Genomic DNA, 14607 nt, shown 5'->3' with positions numbered 1-14607 from the left:
TGTGTGTGTGTGTGTGTGTGTTGGGAGAGTGATGTTGGAACATTCAAAAGCTGCCTTGGTTATTGCTGTCTCAGCGTTGGAGAGGAGAACGAGGATCTTTGATGGGGAAAAGGTGTCTTCTTCCAGAGAGCCGGAGCTCGTCTCTCCCCCTTTCAGACCCACTTCTCTCCCTCTGCATCTGCTGGGCTGGCTGTGATAGCAAATGTTAATAAGACCTGGCCACAGTGTGTGTGTTTGAATGTGCTTTCAAATATTTGAACCACTCGCAGCACTTGATTTATCTCTGAACTGGCCTCGGGGAATGGAAACAAATCAAGCACCGCTCGCGCTTTTCAAGTATTCAAAAACTTACTCGGCGAGCAGCAGAGTTGAACTTCATATAGTAAAACTTGTGAATTTCCAAACTCTGTTGAAAATGTGTGTCAGTCCTGCTTCGGGCCAGGCCTGGTGTCAGTGTGTGTGACTAGAGCAACAGTCTTTAGGGAGCAGCACTTGGTCTGGAACTACCGGGATGTGAAGGAAAAGAAAACTAAAAAAAAAAAGACTTTAATGTGGCAGCAACCGGGAAGAAAAAACAAACAAAATCCACCATCTCATGTGCCCCCATTTAAAGAACAAACCTGAAACATCACATCCCTGTGTGGACCGCCGCTCTGAATCCATTCACAGAAGCCTCTGGACGAGGACGACTGGTTTCGGCTGCATGAAGCGGACCAATCAGAAGGCCTGATCGGCGGCAGACCCAGCCCGCCTGCCACCTCCTCAACCAGAACCAGTCGCCTCGAGCAAAGAGAGAGAGAGACAGGATTCAGATGTGGCAGTGGAAAGACTCGAGACTGGTATTCAGTGTGGGACTGGGTTTAACAGTATTGGTTCAGCGTGCACACGAGCACACACATACACTCAGAGGAAAAAACAACTGCAGGACGAGTCCTCCCACAAACAGTTACATGACAGAGAAGGGTTAGTGTGTGCGTGTAGTGGTGGACACCTGAATATGTGTGTGTGTGCAGCTCATGATCAAGTACGTGTTGGGATGTGTGTGTGTGTGTGTGTTGTAGTCAGTGTGTGAGACTGAGTTTTAGGCCAGTCGGTTTCGTTTTCCTCCTCGGAGTCTACCTGGTCTGATATGTGAGAACTAATAAAACACAATCTGCTCTGAGACAGAACAGAACTCCATTACCCACAATTCCTTTTTGCAGCAGCTTTGTCAGACAGACAGCCAGATTAGCTGTAATGCTGTTTCTTTTCTTTCGAGAACTGATGTCAGAAGAAAAACGCCAGCGGGCGTTTCCTCTTCTTTTGATGAGATGCTGCCAACAACCAACAACAAAACAGTCCAGACGAAGAAGAAAGAGGCAAAAACAAAAAATAAAGACTTGAGAGCTGAAAGCAGCAATAATAATAATAATAATAATAATAATAGTACTATTGGAACCTTGTGAAGTCCTATTTGAGGGATTGTGGGAGAGAAAAGTGTGGGTGCACTGCTCACAGCGCACTCAGGCCAACCAGAGAGAAAGAAACAGTCCTTGAAGAAGAGCCGAGCTCTGAGCGAGCGGCCGCGAGGATTTCCCTGACTAAACTATCGATCAGAGAGATTTAACTTAACACACACAAACCTCGGCCTCTCTGACGCATAGTAAATATACCTGGCCAAAAAATAAACAACAAAGAGTGAAAGAAATCATCAACAACAACACAAAGAAAAAAAATAAAACAGGATTCATAATAGTTTGGATATTTCTGGTGGAGGTGTGTAAACGTGGTGAGGGGGAGGTCAGAGGTGAGGAAATGTCCAAGGCCAGTCAGTTTTGTGTTCTATTTCAGTCACTCTTGTCCTTCTGTGGAGACGCCGCCTCTTCCTCGTCCTCCTCCTCTCCTCCCATCCCTCCCTCCTCTGCAGCTGAATCCTCAGCTTCGCCTCTCATCTCCCCCTCTGCTCCCCCCTCTTTCTCCTCAGCCAAGTCACTCTCTCCTCCGCCGTCTTCCTCCTCCTCATCCTCCTCCTCTCCTGTAGCTTTCAGGCTCCCCTTCTTGTCCTCCTCCTCCTCCTCCTCCTCCTCCTCCTCGTCTCTCGGGGGGTTTGGGGTCACGGCGCTGCCCCCCAGTGCTCCAGCCATGGCGCTCTGCAGCTCGGCCAGTGTGGAGGCGGTGGGGAAGCCTGGCAGGCTGAGCCCCCCGAGGCCTGGAGGTAGGAACATGGAGGGGTAGAGGAGGCCAGGGGCCATGGTGGAGAGGAGGAAGGGGTTGAACGCCAGGGAGTTGGCAGACATACCGGCTGCAGCCAGCAGGGCGGCGGCATCGCCGTTGATGGATGCCTCAGCTGAAGAATCGACAGCCGGGACCTGAGGGGCTGCGCTGACATCATTGAGTGATTTCTCCGTTTTCTCTGCACCTCCCTGACCATCTTTCTCCATCTTCTTCTTCTTCTTTGCCTTGCTCACTCCTTCCTCGGTTGCCTCAGCCTCCTCCTCCTCATCCTCTGCCACCTTGTCGCCATCCTCTCCCTCATCTTTCTCCTCCCCTTCTCTCTTCCTCTTGGATGACACAGCCTCATCACTGCCTCTTTCTCCCTCCACCGTTCCATTGGTGTTGCTTGAGGCGGCGGCGGCGGCGGCGGCAGCAGCGTTGGAGGCAGCGGTGGCGGCGGCGGCTGTTGCCAGATTACCGCCAAATAGCCCGCCTAGACTGAACATGTTGGGAAGGGCGGCGGCCATGTTGGGCAGGCCTCCCATGCCAGGCAGCATGAGGGGCAGCATGGAGGCGGCGGCGGCGCTGGCAGCAGCCTGTTTGGGGTCAGTGGGATGAGGGAAGGCCATCAGACCAGCAGCCAACTGGAGAGACTGGAGGCTCTGGAGAGAAGACAGGTCCATCCCTCCAAACAGACTGTTCAGCAGCAGAGGATTGATGCCTCCTGCAGACACGAGGCAGGGTTAAAATGGAGCTGTACAACAGCACAAACACAATGGCTACCAACTGCTACTGCATGACAGTGTCACATTTTCCTCCAACATGCCAGCAGACTATTTGAGTGAGAAGAATGGGTTAGTACCTGCAGATGAAGCAGCAGAGGCCAGTGATGCCTGAGCAGCCTGAGCTGCTGCGGCTGCCTGAGCGGCGGCGGCTGCCTTGGCGATCTCAGATTTGGGTCGTCGACCCCGACGACGGACGCCCTCCTCTCTGACAACAGGGCCGGTTAGAAGGCGATCAAACATGGCTTCTGGGAGGAAACCCTGTGTGTAGGAAGACTTATGATTAAAAAAAAATCTGCAGTTCATAAAACGTCAAGCTGACAGTTTGGGATGGTTGGGCACAGAAAGGCTTTAAGTTGGAATGTCTCAAGCCTGATATTAAGATCGGGATCAGGATCAGTTACTGGTAATTTTCTAATGATTGGAAATTGGAATCTATGCATGATTATTTCTTCACATCTGTAGTGACACAGAAACCTGAAAGAAGCAGCGAAAAGAGTCATAACATGTTCAAAAGTCTTCATCACAGTACCTCTTTACCAGCTAAAATCCCACAATGCTCTCTGCTTGGAACTGCCCACCTCGTCTGGTCACTAAAGTATTAAACAGTAAGAGGCTCCACATGGAATATCTGTAATCAGGAGCTACAGCTGATCTGCAACAACTGAAGTGTGTATTATCCAGGAAAATGATATCACCAGATACTAAATATTAACTGACTCAGACTGGAGACAACAAAACACCTAGAACTTGATCGGCACATCCCAAATGATAAAACAACAATTTTCTTTCTGTGTAACCCATACAAAGTTCTAAGTGCTGATAGGTTTCATTTTGGTTACTAACCGACTGTTTGACGATCTCTGTCCAATCAGGAGCGATGGAAAACTCAGGGTTCTCCAGTAACCACCTTGGAAGCTCCTTCATTGGTGGAGCCATGGCACCGCCCATCTGAAAAACAGGAGGATGAAATAAGCTTCTCTTGGAAAATCCAGTCATGTGGAAAGACACAGGGAAACTTGACAAGCCAGTTGTGATTTGGTAACATCTACTGCTTCTGTTTTTGGGTGGACAGTTGTGATTTTTGTCAGCTTACCTTGCGTCCATTTCGTCTGTTGACCACAGGCACTCTCTCATCCCCAGTCAGGGTGTTGATGTCGATCTTGTTGGGGTTTCGACAGCGATGGCGCTTCTGTTTGGGCTTGGAGAACTGAGACAGCAGCAACTCCTCGCTCTTCTGTAGTAGGATGACAAAAAACAGAGGTAGGTGTGAAAACTTGTGAAAGAGAAAGTCTTTAACAACTTTGGCCAGACTACACTGAGACAGGACTAACTATGGTGATGGCAATAATGAGGAGGACGTACTGGTGTGAATCCAGCCATGTCCATGGTGTATGTCGGGTGCTGCCTCAGCCACTCTCCCAGCTCCTTGTTGGAAACTGCTGTCTCTTCCTCATCCAGACTTCCAGAGGCAAGAGATCTGGCGCTGGGGCTCTGCTCAGGGATGGTGAGGGGTCTGTGTGCACGAGCAGCATCCTGAGCACCCTCCACACCTGAAGCCTTCGCCCCGTCGGCATCATCCTGAAAACGTATCACAAAGGGAAACTTTAATTTCATGTTGATTTGAATACACGGTGAAAGATAACATCGTAGGTCACAAACAAGTTGACAGTAGCTCTGCTTCATACCCCTCCTGCTCTCTTGTTGCCCATAAACAGCAGCTCCAGGCCCTCCACATTTTTCCTGCGGCCCCGCCTTCTCCTCATGATTGGCAGGTCGGCGTCCAGTGAACCATTGGCTCTGTGTCCCGAGGGCGGGGCTTGCTGCAGCAACTCCATCTGGGCTTTAAGGGAGGGGTTTGCCACCAGGGCACTGGGGAAGCCAGCCAGTGAGGGAGAGGCCTTGTGGTGATGGTGCATACCCTAGAAGGCAAGTCAGACCAAATTTAGCAAAAAAAAAAAGTATTTTGTAATGCATTAAAAATGTTTGTATTGAACTTTTGTTGTTGTTGTTTAACAGTACTAGTTGCTGATCAAGCACCTTGGTGAGGTCTATAGCCTGGCTCTGGGACTCGGCGGCAGCGTGGCTTTCTCTCAGCTGAGCCACCATCTCCATCAGGTTGCGTCTCTTGGCCGCTCTCTCTGCCTCAATCTCAATCTTTCTCCTCCTCCTCCTCCTCTGTCGAGGCACCGTCAGGCTCAGAGCGTCCTCCTGCAACATCAGGTTGACGGTTAATCACCTTTCTAACAGCAGCAACTTGGACAATCAGCACTGATTATATTAGTGCTATTCCAGTGCTCATAGACTTTTCACTGTCAGGAAAAATTAGCACCAACAGTGAAACATGTACGAGAATATGCAGGGTGTTATTAGTGCGCAGACACTCACATGAACCTGTGGTGATAGTGTTTTATCTTCACTCCCACTGTACGCCGCGTGGATGCCGGCCATCGTCAGCTCGGCCAAGCTCCGCCTCTGGAGCGGGCTCTCTGTCGCCGCGGCTACGCCCGCCGTGCTTGCCGTAGAGCCGTGCCCTGGCAACAGGTTGCTGGGGAAGTCAAAGACGTGGCGTCTGTTGACAGGCCACTTGCCCTTCAGGACCGCCTCGCAGATGTTATCCATCCTGTTGATCATCACTCGGTCCTGATGGAGGTGACGGTTATTCTGTTAGTTATTCTCTCAGGTTTTCTTTCTGTACACACGTCACGGTTTTTCTCAATTTTTACCAAAAAAGTCACATGTCCCATTTGCTGTTGATACAAACTCTTGCACATGCTTAGGTGTTGCACCTTTACCTGAATTTTTAGCGATTCAACAGGACTAGCAGTACTTCAGAACTCACCAGTCTAATGCACAGTTTCACTTTAACACAAAACATTCTTTTTATTCGCTAATTCTTTCCGATCACTTCTGCCGTGCTGTTTTTATGATCCTGCTGAGCTACTGTCAAGTAAATACTTCCTGACCAGATGTTTCACATTAAAAGATTTCCAGTGGTTCAAAAGGAGGGATCCATCTCTTCCTGGTACACATTTAATACAAGGCTGCTTCTGATTATTTCCTTGGCTAATAAATTATCAGGACATTGTGTAAAATGCTTATCAGGATTCCTCAGAGCTCAAGTTGACATCTTGGAAGGTGTTGTTTTGTCCAACTTCAGTCTAAACCCAAACATAGTTCTGTTTATTATGACAGAGGAATAAAGAAACTAGAAAATGGTCTCATTTGGAACCAAAGAGGAAGCCGCACATTTCTGCATTTTTATTTGTTAAAAATTGATTTTGCAAAGAGCTATCAAACAGCCAAGCAGAAGCAAACTGTAGATGGTCAGTAGTATATTGCAGAACTCTGCACTGCTGAATTTAGCCCATGAGATGTTATTATACAGGTAACTCCACCTCTCTTCCCCAGTGATCTCCTTTATGTGAGACTCACCTTAGGCCAGAACGAGAAGGCATAGGCTCTGTCCTGTAAGGCCTGCAGGGCTGAAGTTTCTGGCAGGTCGTCGGGGCAGAAGCCATCTCTGGTTTCGTCTCGGGCCGACGTGCTCAGAGACGCGATACTCTCCTCGTCGAAGTTCTTCTGCTCTGACGCAGCACTCGCTGTGTGGAGAGAATCAAAGTCACGTTGCAACTCTTAATTAAAAAGAGCCTCCGAATTGTTATCAAGGGATCCAAACTCATTTTATTCTCTCGCCCCTGGAACTGAGGCTCATTAAAACACTGACGAGTCATGAGGGGAAACACCAGAAATAGGCCTGTGACCGAGTGTGGGGTCAGCAATAATGGGGGCCGGCAACCAGGACAAATAAACGGCTTAACAGAAGGGATTATATTACACAAAAGTACAGTTAAATTAAGACATTTGAGAAATCTGTGCTGTGTGGAAGCGACAATGAAGCTTCACATGTTCTCTCTGTGCAACAAATCCAAAACCCAAAATTATTCCTGCTCAGATCATCGACTCCTAGCCTATGCTAAAGCAGCAAACTGCCCCCATACCTTCAGCCTGTGAGGATTTCTCTGATTTGTCGTCTTCATCCATCCTCTCCTCCTCTTCCTCCTCTGGGCTCTTCTCTGTGTCAGCAGACTTTGGAGATTTAGGAGACTCTGGGTTCTCCTTCTCCTCTCCATCTTCTTCCTCTGCAGGCTTGTGGCCTTGCTGTGCTTTAGGAGAAGAGTCTGGTTGTTCTGGGAGCTCAGTGGTAGTTTCATTCTGGTCAGTGTGAGATTCAGCAGGATCCGAACTGCTCTTCTCTTCAGTCAAATCTTTGTCTTGGTCATTTTCTGGTTTCTTGTCGTCCTCGCCACTCTGCTCCTCCTTCGGCTCTTCCTGCTCCTCTTTCTCTACTTTTGGCTGGACCTCCTCTTCTTTCTTCACCTCCTTCTCTGGTGAAGCAGCAGTCTCATCCATAGCTTCTTTGACCTCTCCCTCATTTTCCTTCGGCTCATCAGGAGCTTCAGTCTTGGTACATGGAATGTCGTTGGCATCTGTTCCCTCCGTTTCCATTTTCACCTCCGTCTCTGCTTTCCCTTCCTCCGTCTTCACACCTTTCCCTTCTCCCTCCTCCTCTTTAGCCGTGTTAACAGCAATTTTGGCAGCAGCTGCAGCACTCGCCAGCTCTGCAGGGGTGAGGAGTGGAGCAGAGGTGGCTTCTGACGCTCCCATTCCGGCTTTGGTGATCTCTCCGGTGTTGACTCCGGCTCCTCGCTGGTTGGTAAATCGCTGGTGGGCCTCCAGGAAGGCCAAGGTGGGGTCATTCAGGATGTGATAATCTGTACGGCTCACTCCGTGCTTGGAGGCACCTAGGAGGAGGTCTCGGTCATGGCGGCCGCACTCCCACCACTCAGGGAGGTCTGGGGAGGGCTGGCAGAGCTTGAGGCGCTCAGAGAGCAGTGGATGAGGGAGGACCTGCTCTCGGATGCGACGGAGCAGTTCGATGCGGTACAAGGTCCGAGAGGCACGCTCCTCTGTGATGGGGTCGATGATCAGGGTTGGGTCGGGGAGTTCTGACAAGCAAAAAGGCACAGAGGAAGTCCTTAGTGAGAAGAATCAACAAAATATAGATGCGGAGCAGCAAGTTCCAGAAACATGCTCTGTGTATTCTTACCTGTTTCAGTCTTGACCTGCATTCTGCAGACCCGCTTACACATGGCAATGAATGAGTAGTAATATTTCTCCAAGCTCTCGTCTGTTTTCTTATCCAGACGCGCAAAGGCCCTGAACTGTGCCCAATCAAATTTCTGACGCTGGGTATCAAAGACGACTCCAAAGGTGGACACGACGCGATAGAAGTCAGCCTCCTCACGACGAGTCCATCTGAAAAAACAAGTGAGAAAAAAAGGTTTAACTACCAAAAGTAATGCAGGATTAATCCTTTTTTATTCTTCTTCTATTTATTCTTTTATTCTAAGGCTGTTGTTAGGGTGTTGTATAACTGTGGGGTGATATCTTTAGTTAAATGTTATAATGTAGTCGTATACATTCACTGAGTAAACCTTATAATCACTACCTTTGTCTTCTCTCCTTGTAGTACATGGCTCCATCAGCCATCAGAGAGCTGGCGGTCATCACTGGCGATGCCTCTGGCATGAACTGTCCACCTTTGGCAAAGTAAGCGCCGCCTTTAGCCAGATATGGGCTTCCTTCTGTCATGAACACCCCCGTTCCATCTTGGATGTAAGCTGCTCCTCCTCCAGTTTCAGTGACCATGGCCATGGAGGGCAGGAACTCCCTGCGTCGTCGCCGGCGGCCGTCAGGTCGGTTGAGTGCCTCCTGGCGGAGCTGCTCTCTTCGGTTGGAGCGCTGGTAGGCCGTGATGAGTCGACGCAGACGAGCTGTCAGAGCTGAGGCTGCTGGCCAATAGAGACGCTCGCTGGAGCCTGAAGCTCCGCCCACAGCAGGTGCACTTTGACCGTTTTCACCTGATTTTGCTACAGGACAGGAGAAAGAAAAGACCATCAGTGTTTTAATGTCAACACTTGTTCTACATGGCGCTGCTGATGCAGGAGCAGTAAACGTTTGCATCTTATTTTACATTTTGCTCCTTGTTTGTTGGACCTCGTTGACATTTTAGCAGCTCTGTCCCTTTTGCGCTAACTGTCTGAGTTGTGGCTTGAGGAATGAATCACCTGACATTTCCCTTTTCAGGCAGAGACAACTCGTTTGTGTACAAAACTCATTTTGGATAATTATATTTTTTGTGGCCTTTGCCATTTTTGCACTTTTTAATACACTTGTCATTTGTTTAAATGCTAAGAGACTTGAATTGGTGGGCATGGGTTTGTGAGTTTTGCAGGGTTATACTGTGTTGCTGTTTCAGAGGCTGTTTATGTAGACGTGTGCAGTTTAATTGCCTGACACACTCATGTCTCATCACCTAATCTGCTCATTAGAAATTCACACTTTGCCAGAACTTTTTGAATAATTCTGCTTTTGGAAGGCATTTTACCATCTTCCTTTATTTCTGTTTAGAGCCCAAGTTTACCTTCAGTCTCGCCCTCCACTGTGTCATCTTTGTCATCCAGTGGAGAGTTGGTGAAGTCGTCCAAATCATCTTTGAAAGGCATGCGTAGCGGCTTGTACTCTGGATCTTCGTCCTCACTGCAGAGAGTTACAAGGACAAGGAAGGAATTCACATTTAAATTCCAGTCCATTTCAGAATTTAAAGGCCTTCCAACAACCTGAGCATCAACTGAGGTTAAATAGGGTGGAAAATGGCAAAGAAAAGGCATTACAATGCAACTCCTCAAAACCAGAGGTACAGACTAATAAAATAAATAAAAACACTCGAAGGACAGAAGAGTGAAGAGCTGCTCTTTGGTCAGTAAAACCTGCTCTCTTACCCCTCAACGCCATCTGCCATCATGTCAGAGCCCCTCTGCTCAGCGGCGATAGCTTTGGCGTCTGGCATGCCCACTCGCTCCAAGAAACACAGGGCGGGGTCGGCTCGCATAGAGTTGTACTTCTCATAGCCTGAAGAGCAAGAGAAAGAAATGAGAAAATACAGACACCTGGAATCTACGCCTGAAGGTTTAGGAGGCTATAAACTGGATTTCAATCTGTAACCAGTCAAATTTGCCTCAGAAAGACCAAAAGGTTATTAGTCAACACACACTCAGCTGAAGGCAAACTCCTGGAAAGAAAGGTGAAGGGAAGAAAAAAAAAAAAAGAAGTTGTGCTTTCTAGCTCACTTCTAGACAGACGGGACTCTGCACAGTGCAACACACACATGCAGCGCACACACACACACACACACAGCATCCATATTAAATGAAGGAATAGACAAAAACAGCAGCAGAAGGGCAGACCCCAGGAGCCAGCTGCTGACAAGACAGACAGCCTGTGTGTGTGTTTTTGTGTACTCGCCTCCGTTGTGCACGTGCGCGTTCATGTGTGTGTGCTTATCCAAGTGAGCCTGCAGGTGCTCATTTGTGTCAGAGGGAGAGGAGGGAGGATGAAGAGGAAGAAGTGTGTGTGTGTGTCATGGAGTCTGTGAAAGTGAGCTAGTGGGTGTGAGAAACTGTGCGAGTGTGTTTGTCCGTTAGGAGCATTCAGGCAGAACAGATTAGAATGTGCAGATCCTACTGAGACACATCGGGAAGGAGAGAGAAGGGGGGAGAAAAGATGGAAGGAATGGGAGGAAAATGCAGAGGAGCATGTGAGGTGAGGGGAAAAATGAGCAAAAAAAATAAGGAGAAGGGGAAGGAAACAGGAGCCGGGGGGACAGGAGGGGAGTGAGGAGGTAACAGAACCACACCGTCTCTTTTTAACCTTTCATTCATCCCTCCTTCCTTCTTTCTCTCCATCACATTTCAATTAGGAAAGATGTGACGCATTGTTCCTAACCGTCACACACACAGCTCTGCCTGCAGCCAAACGTTAATCATCAGGGCCTTTATAGGCCATCACTCTTCTGTGTGTGTGTGTGTGTGTGTGTGTAGCATTGTTTTGTGCGCCTCCGTGTGTGTCTGCATACAAAGCTGAGTGTGCACATGTGTGTGTTAGTCCCCCCGAAGGGCCTCCCTGGTGAATGAGGATTATGATTAACTATGGGTGAGCCCTTTTGTATTCCTGTGTGTGTCTGTGTGTGTGTGTCCTAATTGAATCATAGAAGGTGGCAATGATGGAAAAATTATGACAATTATGCCAAATTAATATGAATGAGGGCCTCCATCCACAGCGCACACACACACATGAAACTCTGCCTCAGCTCCTGTCACCAGGAGTCACATTCAGACACTTGTGTGCAGCTAAAGGTGGGTCACCTGGAGATTAATGCAACATTCACCAATAAGCAGCTCCACAGTGAACAGAGAGGAAAGATTTAGTTATTCCAGATTATCTTTGTTTACGACGATAACACCTGTAACACTGTGCACGTGCACACACACTCGCCGCCAGTGGTGAAACCAGCCATCAATCACATCCCAACAGCACACTGAGCCTGCCAGCTGCGTACCGCCATCGCCATAGCAACACCAATCAACTGGTGGCAGCAGAAGTGGGTGGGATGCGTTCGCGTGTGCGCGCTCACCCAGTTTGACGGCGATGGGTTGGAAGTCAACAGAGTGTGAGTCTGAAGGTGCTGACATGTTATCTGTGTGTGTGCGTTATAGATGTTATGCTGGTAAGATGTGTGTGTGCAGGGAGAGTCTGAGGATGCTGTTGTGCGTCCGTTACCGTGTTTGAAGACGCCGATGAGCAGGGATTTGTCGGCCTCGCTGTCCCACCAGTCGGCGGGGACCTCGGCGTGGAACGGCTGGGGAATCCAGATATCCAGCACACTGTGGCAGAGACAAACAATGTCACATCGCTGATAATCAAACTAAATGTTTGCGCGAGTTCAATTTACTCGAGAGCGGCATCAGTCTTGCATTTCAACTGTGAACAGAAAAAGAGAACGAGGAAAGAGCAGAAATCTGATTATGAGCCATTTGTGTTGGAATCAGATTTTTAAAGCTGTCAGCAGCCAATCAGAAAATATTTAAGGAGTAATAATTTAAATGCAGAGTTTTTGGTCTTGTTCACTTAAGTTGTGCAGCTGCACTTTGGATATCCTCTTAGTGTCTCCATGCTATGAATAAGCCCTCCTTGCTGTTTTTTTTGACTGAGCAGTGCGTTTCAGCAAACACAGGAGAAAGGAATAATGATCTAAACAGGAAGTACTGCTCGCTGGCACCTGTTTTGTTGCCATGGAAAGGTCAATCTGGAAATAACTCAGATTTGAGAAACTGAATGCCAAAGGTGAAAAGGACATGGAGTGTGGAGTGGTGGAGTGTCACTGCATAAATTTAAGAGATGCAGCACTATATCATCAAAACACACATTTGCTTGCTGCATTGCCTGTTTATTCCCACTGGATTTGATTTATATTCATTTATAAGGTTAGTTTCGTCTCATTTGTGGGAGCCACACTAACTTGACGAGAAACTAAAATGATGACAGTTGAGCTGAACGTATATTTCATGTATTTTTCAATGCTTTCATGTGGATTCGTTGAGTAAATAGTAAAAAGGGACAGTTTTTAAGTGCATGTGTTCAATGCAAATCAACGTTTTGATGGCAGCCCAGCCTCAGTCAAGTTACTGATCAATTTAATCTCACTCTGCTATTCTGTAGTACAGAATGGTCTGACTTCACCTCACTGTCATTCTGCTATGGGGGGGGGAAGCTCTGGCTTGTTTGGCTTTCTTTAAACCAGTTACAGCCATTGTGGGCAAAGCATGCAGATTAGTTATCCCTCAAAATAGTGATGAATGAAACTATTTTTGTGAAACATTTGCACGCAAGGAACCAACACTATGACTAACATGGATCATCTAATGAAACTAGCAGGGCGTCTTCTCTGCAAAATGCAAAATGTTCAGTTTGGCCGGTTTCTGGTCATAGGTTGTTGTTGATGTTTCCTGTAGCGAAGAAAAAAGTAATACGTAGATAGCGAAAGGGAAGGACAAAGAAGCCTGAAATGAGCAACATCTTCATCCTACATCCACGACTATCAAGTAAAGAATTTCAGATATATTAGAGTTTTTCTTAACGGTACACTGATGCTACCATCATGGCACCTAAACTCTATGAGCTTGTCAGTGTCGCTCTAATCCATTTTTATTATTAGTTTTTTTTTTTTGTTTTTTTTTTAAATCACAAGTCTTAAACCAAACCAAGATATCTGGTTTGCTCATGCATATAAATAAACCGCCAACAGTTTGAATGTGCAATTACTCTCAGTTCCTCGATTGTTGCGGCACCAAAACGGGAAAAATAAATAAATAAATAAATGGGAAAAAAAAATTTCTCCATTATGGGAAAGAAAATGGTGTTTCCAGCTAGTTATGGAGAGAAAGGGTACAATGCACAATAGAAGCAGAAAGACAGAGGGTGACAGGAGGAGAGAAGAAACCAGGGAAACAGTCCCTTATCTCTGCAAACAGCAGCATGCCCGGCCTTGGCAACACACACACAAACGCGTGCGCGCCAAGACTGGCATGCTAAATCCCCCTGGCATATGTTGGCACGATGGCACCCCGTATGCTCACGTCTGGCACGCGCTGACAAACACACAACACACAACACAACACAACACACACTCACAGGGGTCTGTCACAGTAGCCATTGAGTGGGGGGAGGGACCGAGGGGGAGGGTGGCGGGGGAGATCAACATGGAGTGCACGTGCTCCACATTATAAATGCATTCACATCTGGGTGGCGGGGTGAGGAGAAGGGGGGGATGGGAGGCGACGAGAGACTAAAGTGCACTGCAGAGAGAGGGAGGGATGGACAGATGGCAAGAAAAGTGTAGTGTGACGGAGAAAAAGACGGAGGAAGCAGCGGAGGAGCTGTCAGAGCGAGATGAAGGAAGCGAGTCAAGGTGAGCGACGTGTCCAACCTTCGCATCGACGCCGCCACACCTCCAGGCCTCGTGCCAAACCGTAATAGGCAATAGCTTGTCAAAAAAAAACTTCTAAATGGGTCAAACTGTGATAAAAAGCTCATCTCCCCTGATGAAGTAACTGTGTGTTGTGTCTGTCAGAATAGGAAGAACCCTGCCAAAGAGGCCACTAGAACAGACTGAAATACACTTTAGTAATAATTCATCACAAGTCCATATAAATATCCATCTCTCAACTAACTTTCATGAGGCTTCCAATACATGAAGCCTCTCCGCTGCCTGTCCAAGTGTATCTTGTATTCTAGGAAAACTCTGCTGTACAGGATGGCTGTATTCTTTTACAATTTATATCAGGTTATCAGATCCTGATCAGACAATCTGATAATTTAGTGCCAGTTACTGTCTGTTAGCAATAAAATGGAGCGCAACTCAGATGTAAGATCTCTAAACCTCGATGAGAGAGTTCTGTTTGTTAGAAAATTACGGCAATAAAAGGCAGACAGGCTGGACAGAAGAAAAATGACACGAGGATAAGAGAAAAACTGAAAAAAAAAGACTGTCCTGTATACAATCAGTCCTCTTTAGGATGCAGAGATGTTGCAAAACAACCTGAAAGTAGTGTGGAGAATGGACTAACCTGGAGTCGCCTCCTTCCAGGATGCGCTCGGCCTGGTCACCGATGACTTCTTGTCGCAGATAATACAGCATTCGCACTCTCAGCAACACCCTGAGAAACAGAAG

General features: G+C 47.6%; 1 protein-coding gene across 1 annotated transcript in view; it reads right to left on the bottom strand.

Annotated features, from left to right (window-relative positions):
- Positions 1–6: 6 nt before the first annotated feature.
- LOC103370133 (chromodomain-helicase-DNA-binding protein 9-like) overlaps positions 7–14607 on the bottom strand; it is a 37030-nt gene continuing 22429 nt past the window's right edge. Inside the window, exons 23-38 of the mRNA XM_008299058.1 lie at positions 14504–14593; positions 11658–11761; positions 9821–9950; positions 9463–9578; positions 8488–8908; positions 8086–8294; positions 6977–7984; positions 6411–6577; positions 5364–5618; positions 5016–5186; positions 4664–4897; positions 4341–4556; positions 4072–4212; positions 3822–3926; positions 3056–3236; positions 7–2917 (exon numbers count right to left, since the gene is read on the bottom strand). Coding sequence (XP_008297280.1) covers positions 1827–2917; positions 3056–3236; positions 3822–3926; positions 4072–4212; positions 4341–4556; positions 4664–4897; positions 5016–5186; positions 5364–5618; positions 6411–6577; positions 6977–7984; positions 8086–8294; positions 8488–8908; positions 9463–9578; positions 9821–9950; positions 11658–11761; positions 14504–14593 — 4639 coding nt within the window. The 3' untranslated portion in view covers positions 7–1826. The remainder of the gene's footprint in view (positions 2918–3055; positions 3237–3821; positions 3927–4071; positions 4213–4340; positions 4557–4663; positions 4898–5015; positions 5187–5363; positions 5619–6410; positions 6578–6976; positions 7985–8085; positions 8295–8487; positions 8909–9462; positions 9579–9820; positions 9951–11657; positions 11762–14503; positions 14594–14607) is intronic.

This window comes from Stegastes partitus, unplaced genomic scaffold (genome assembly GCF_000690725.1).
Source record: "Stegastes partitus isolate 25-593 unplaced genomic scaffold, Stegastes_partitus-1.0.2 Scaffold1376, whole genome shotgun sequence".
Classification (NCBI taxonomy): Eukaryota; Metazoa; Chordata; class Actinopteri; family Pomacentridae; genus Stegastes; species Stegastes partitus.
Note: the sequence above shows the minus strand (reverse complement) of the source record. Positions and strands in the feature narration are given on the sequence as shown.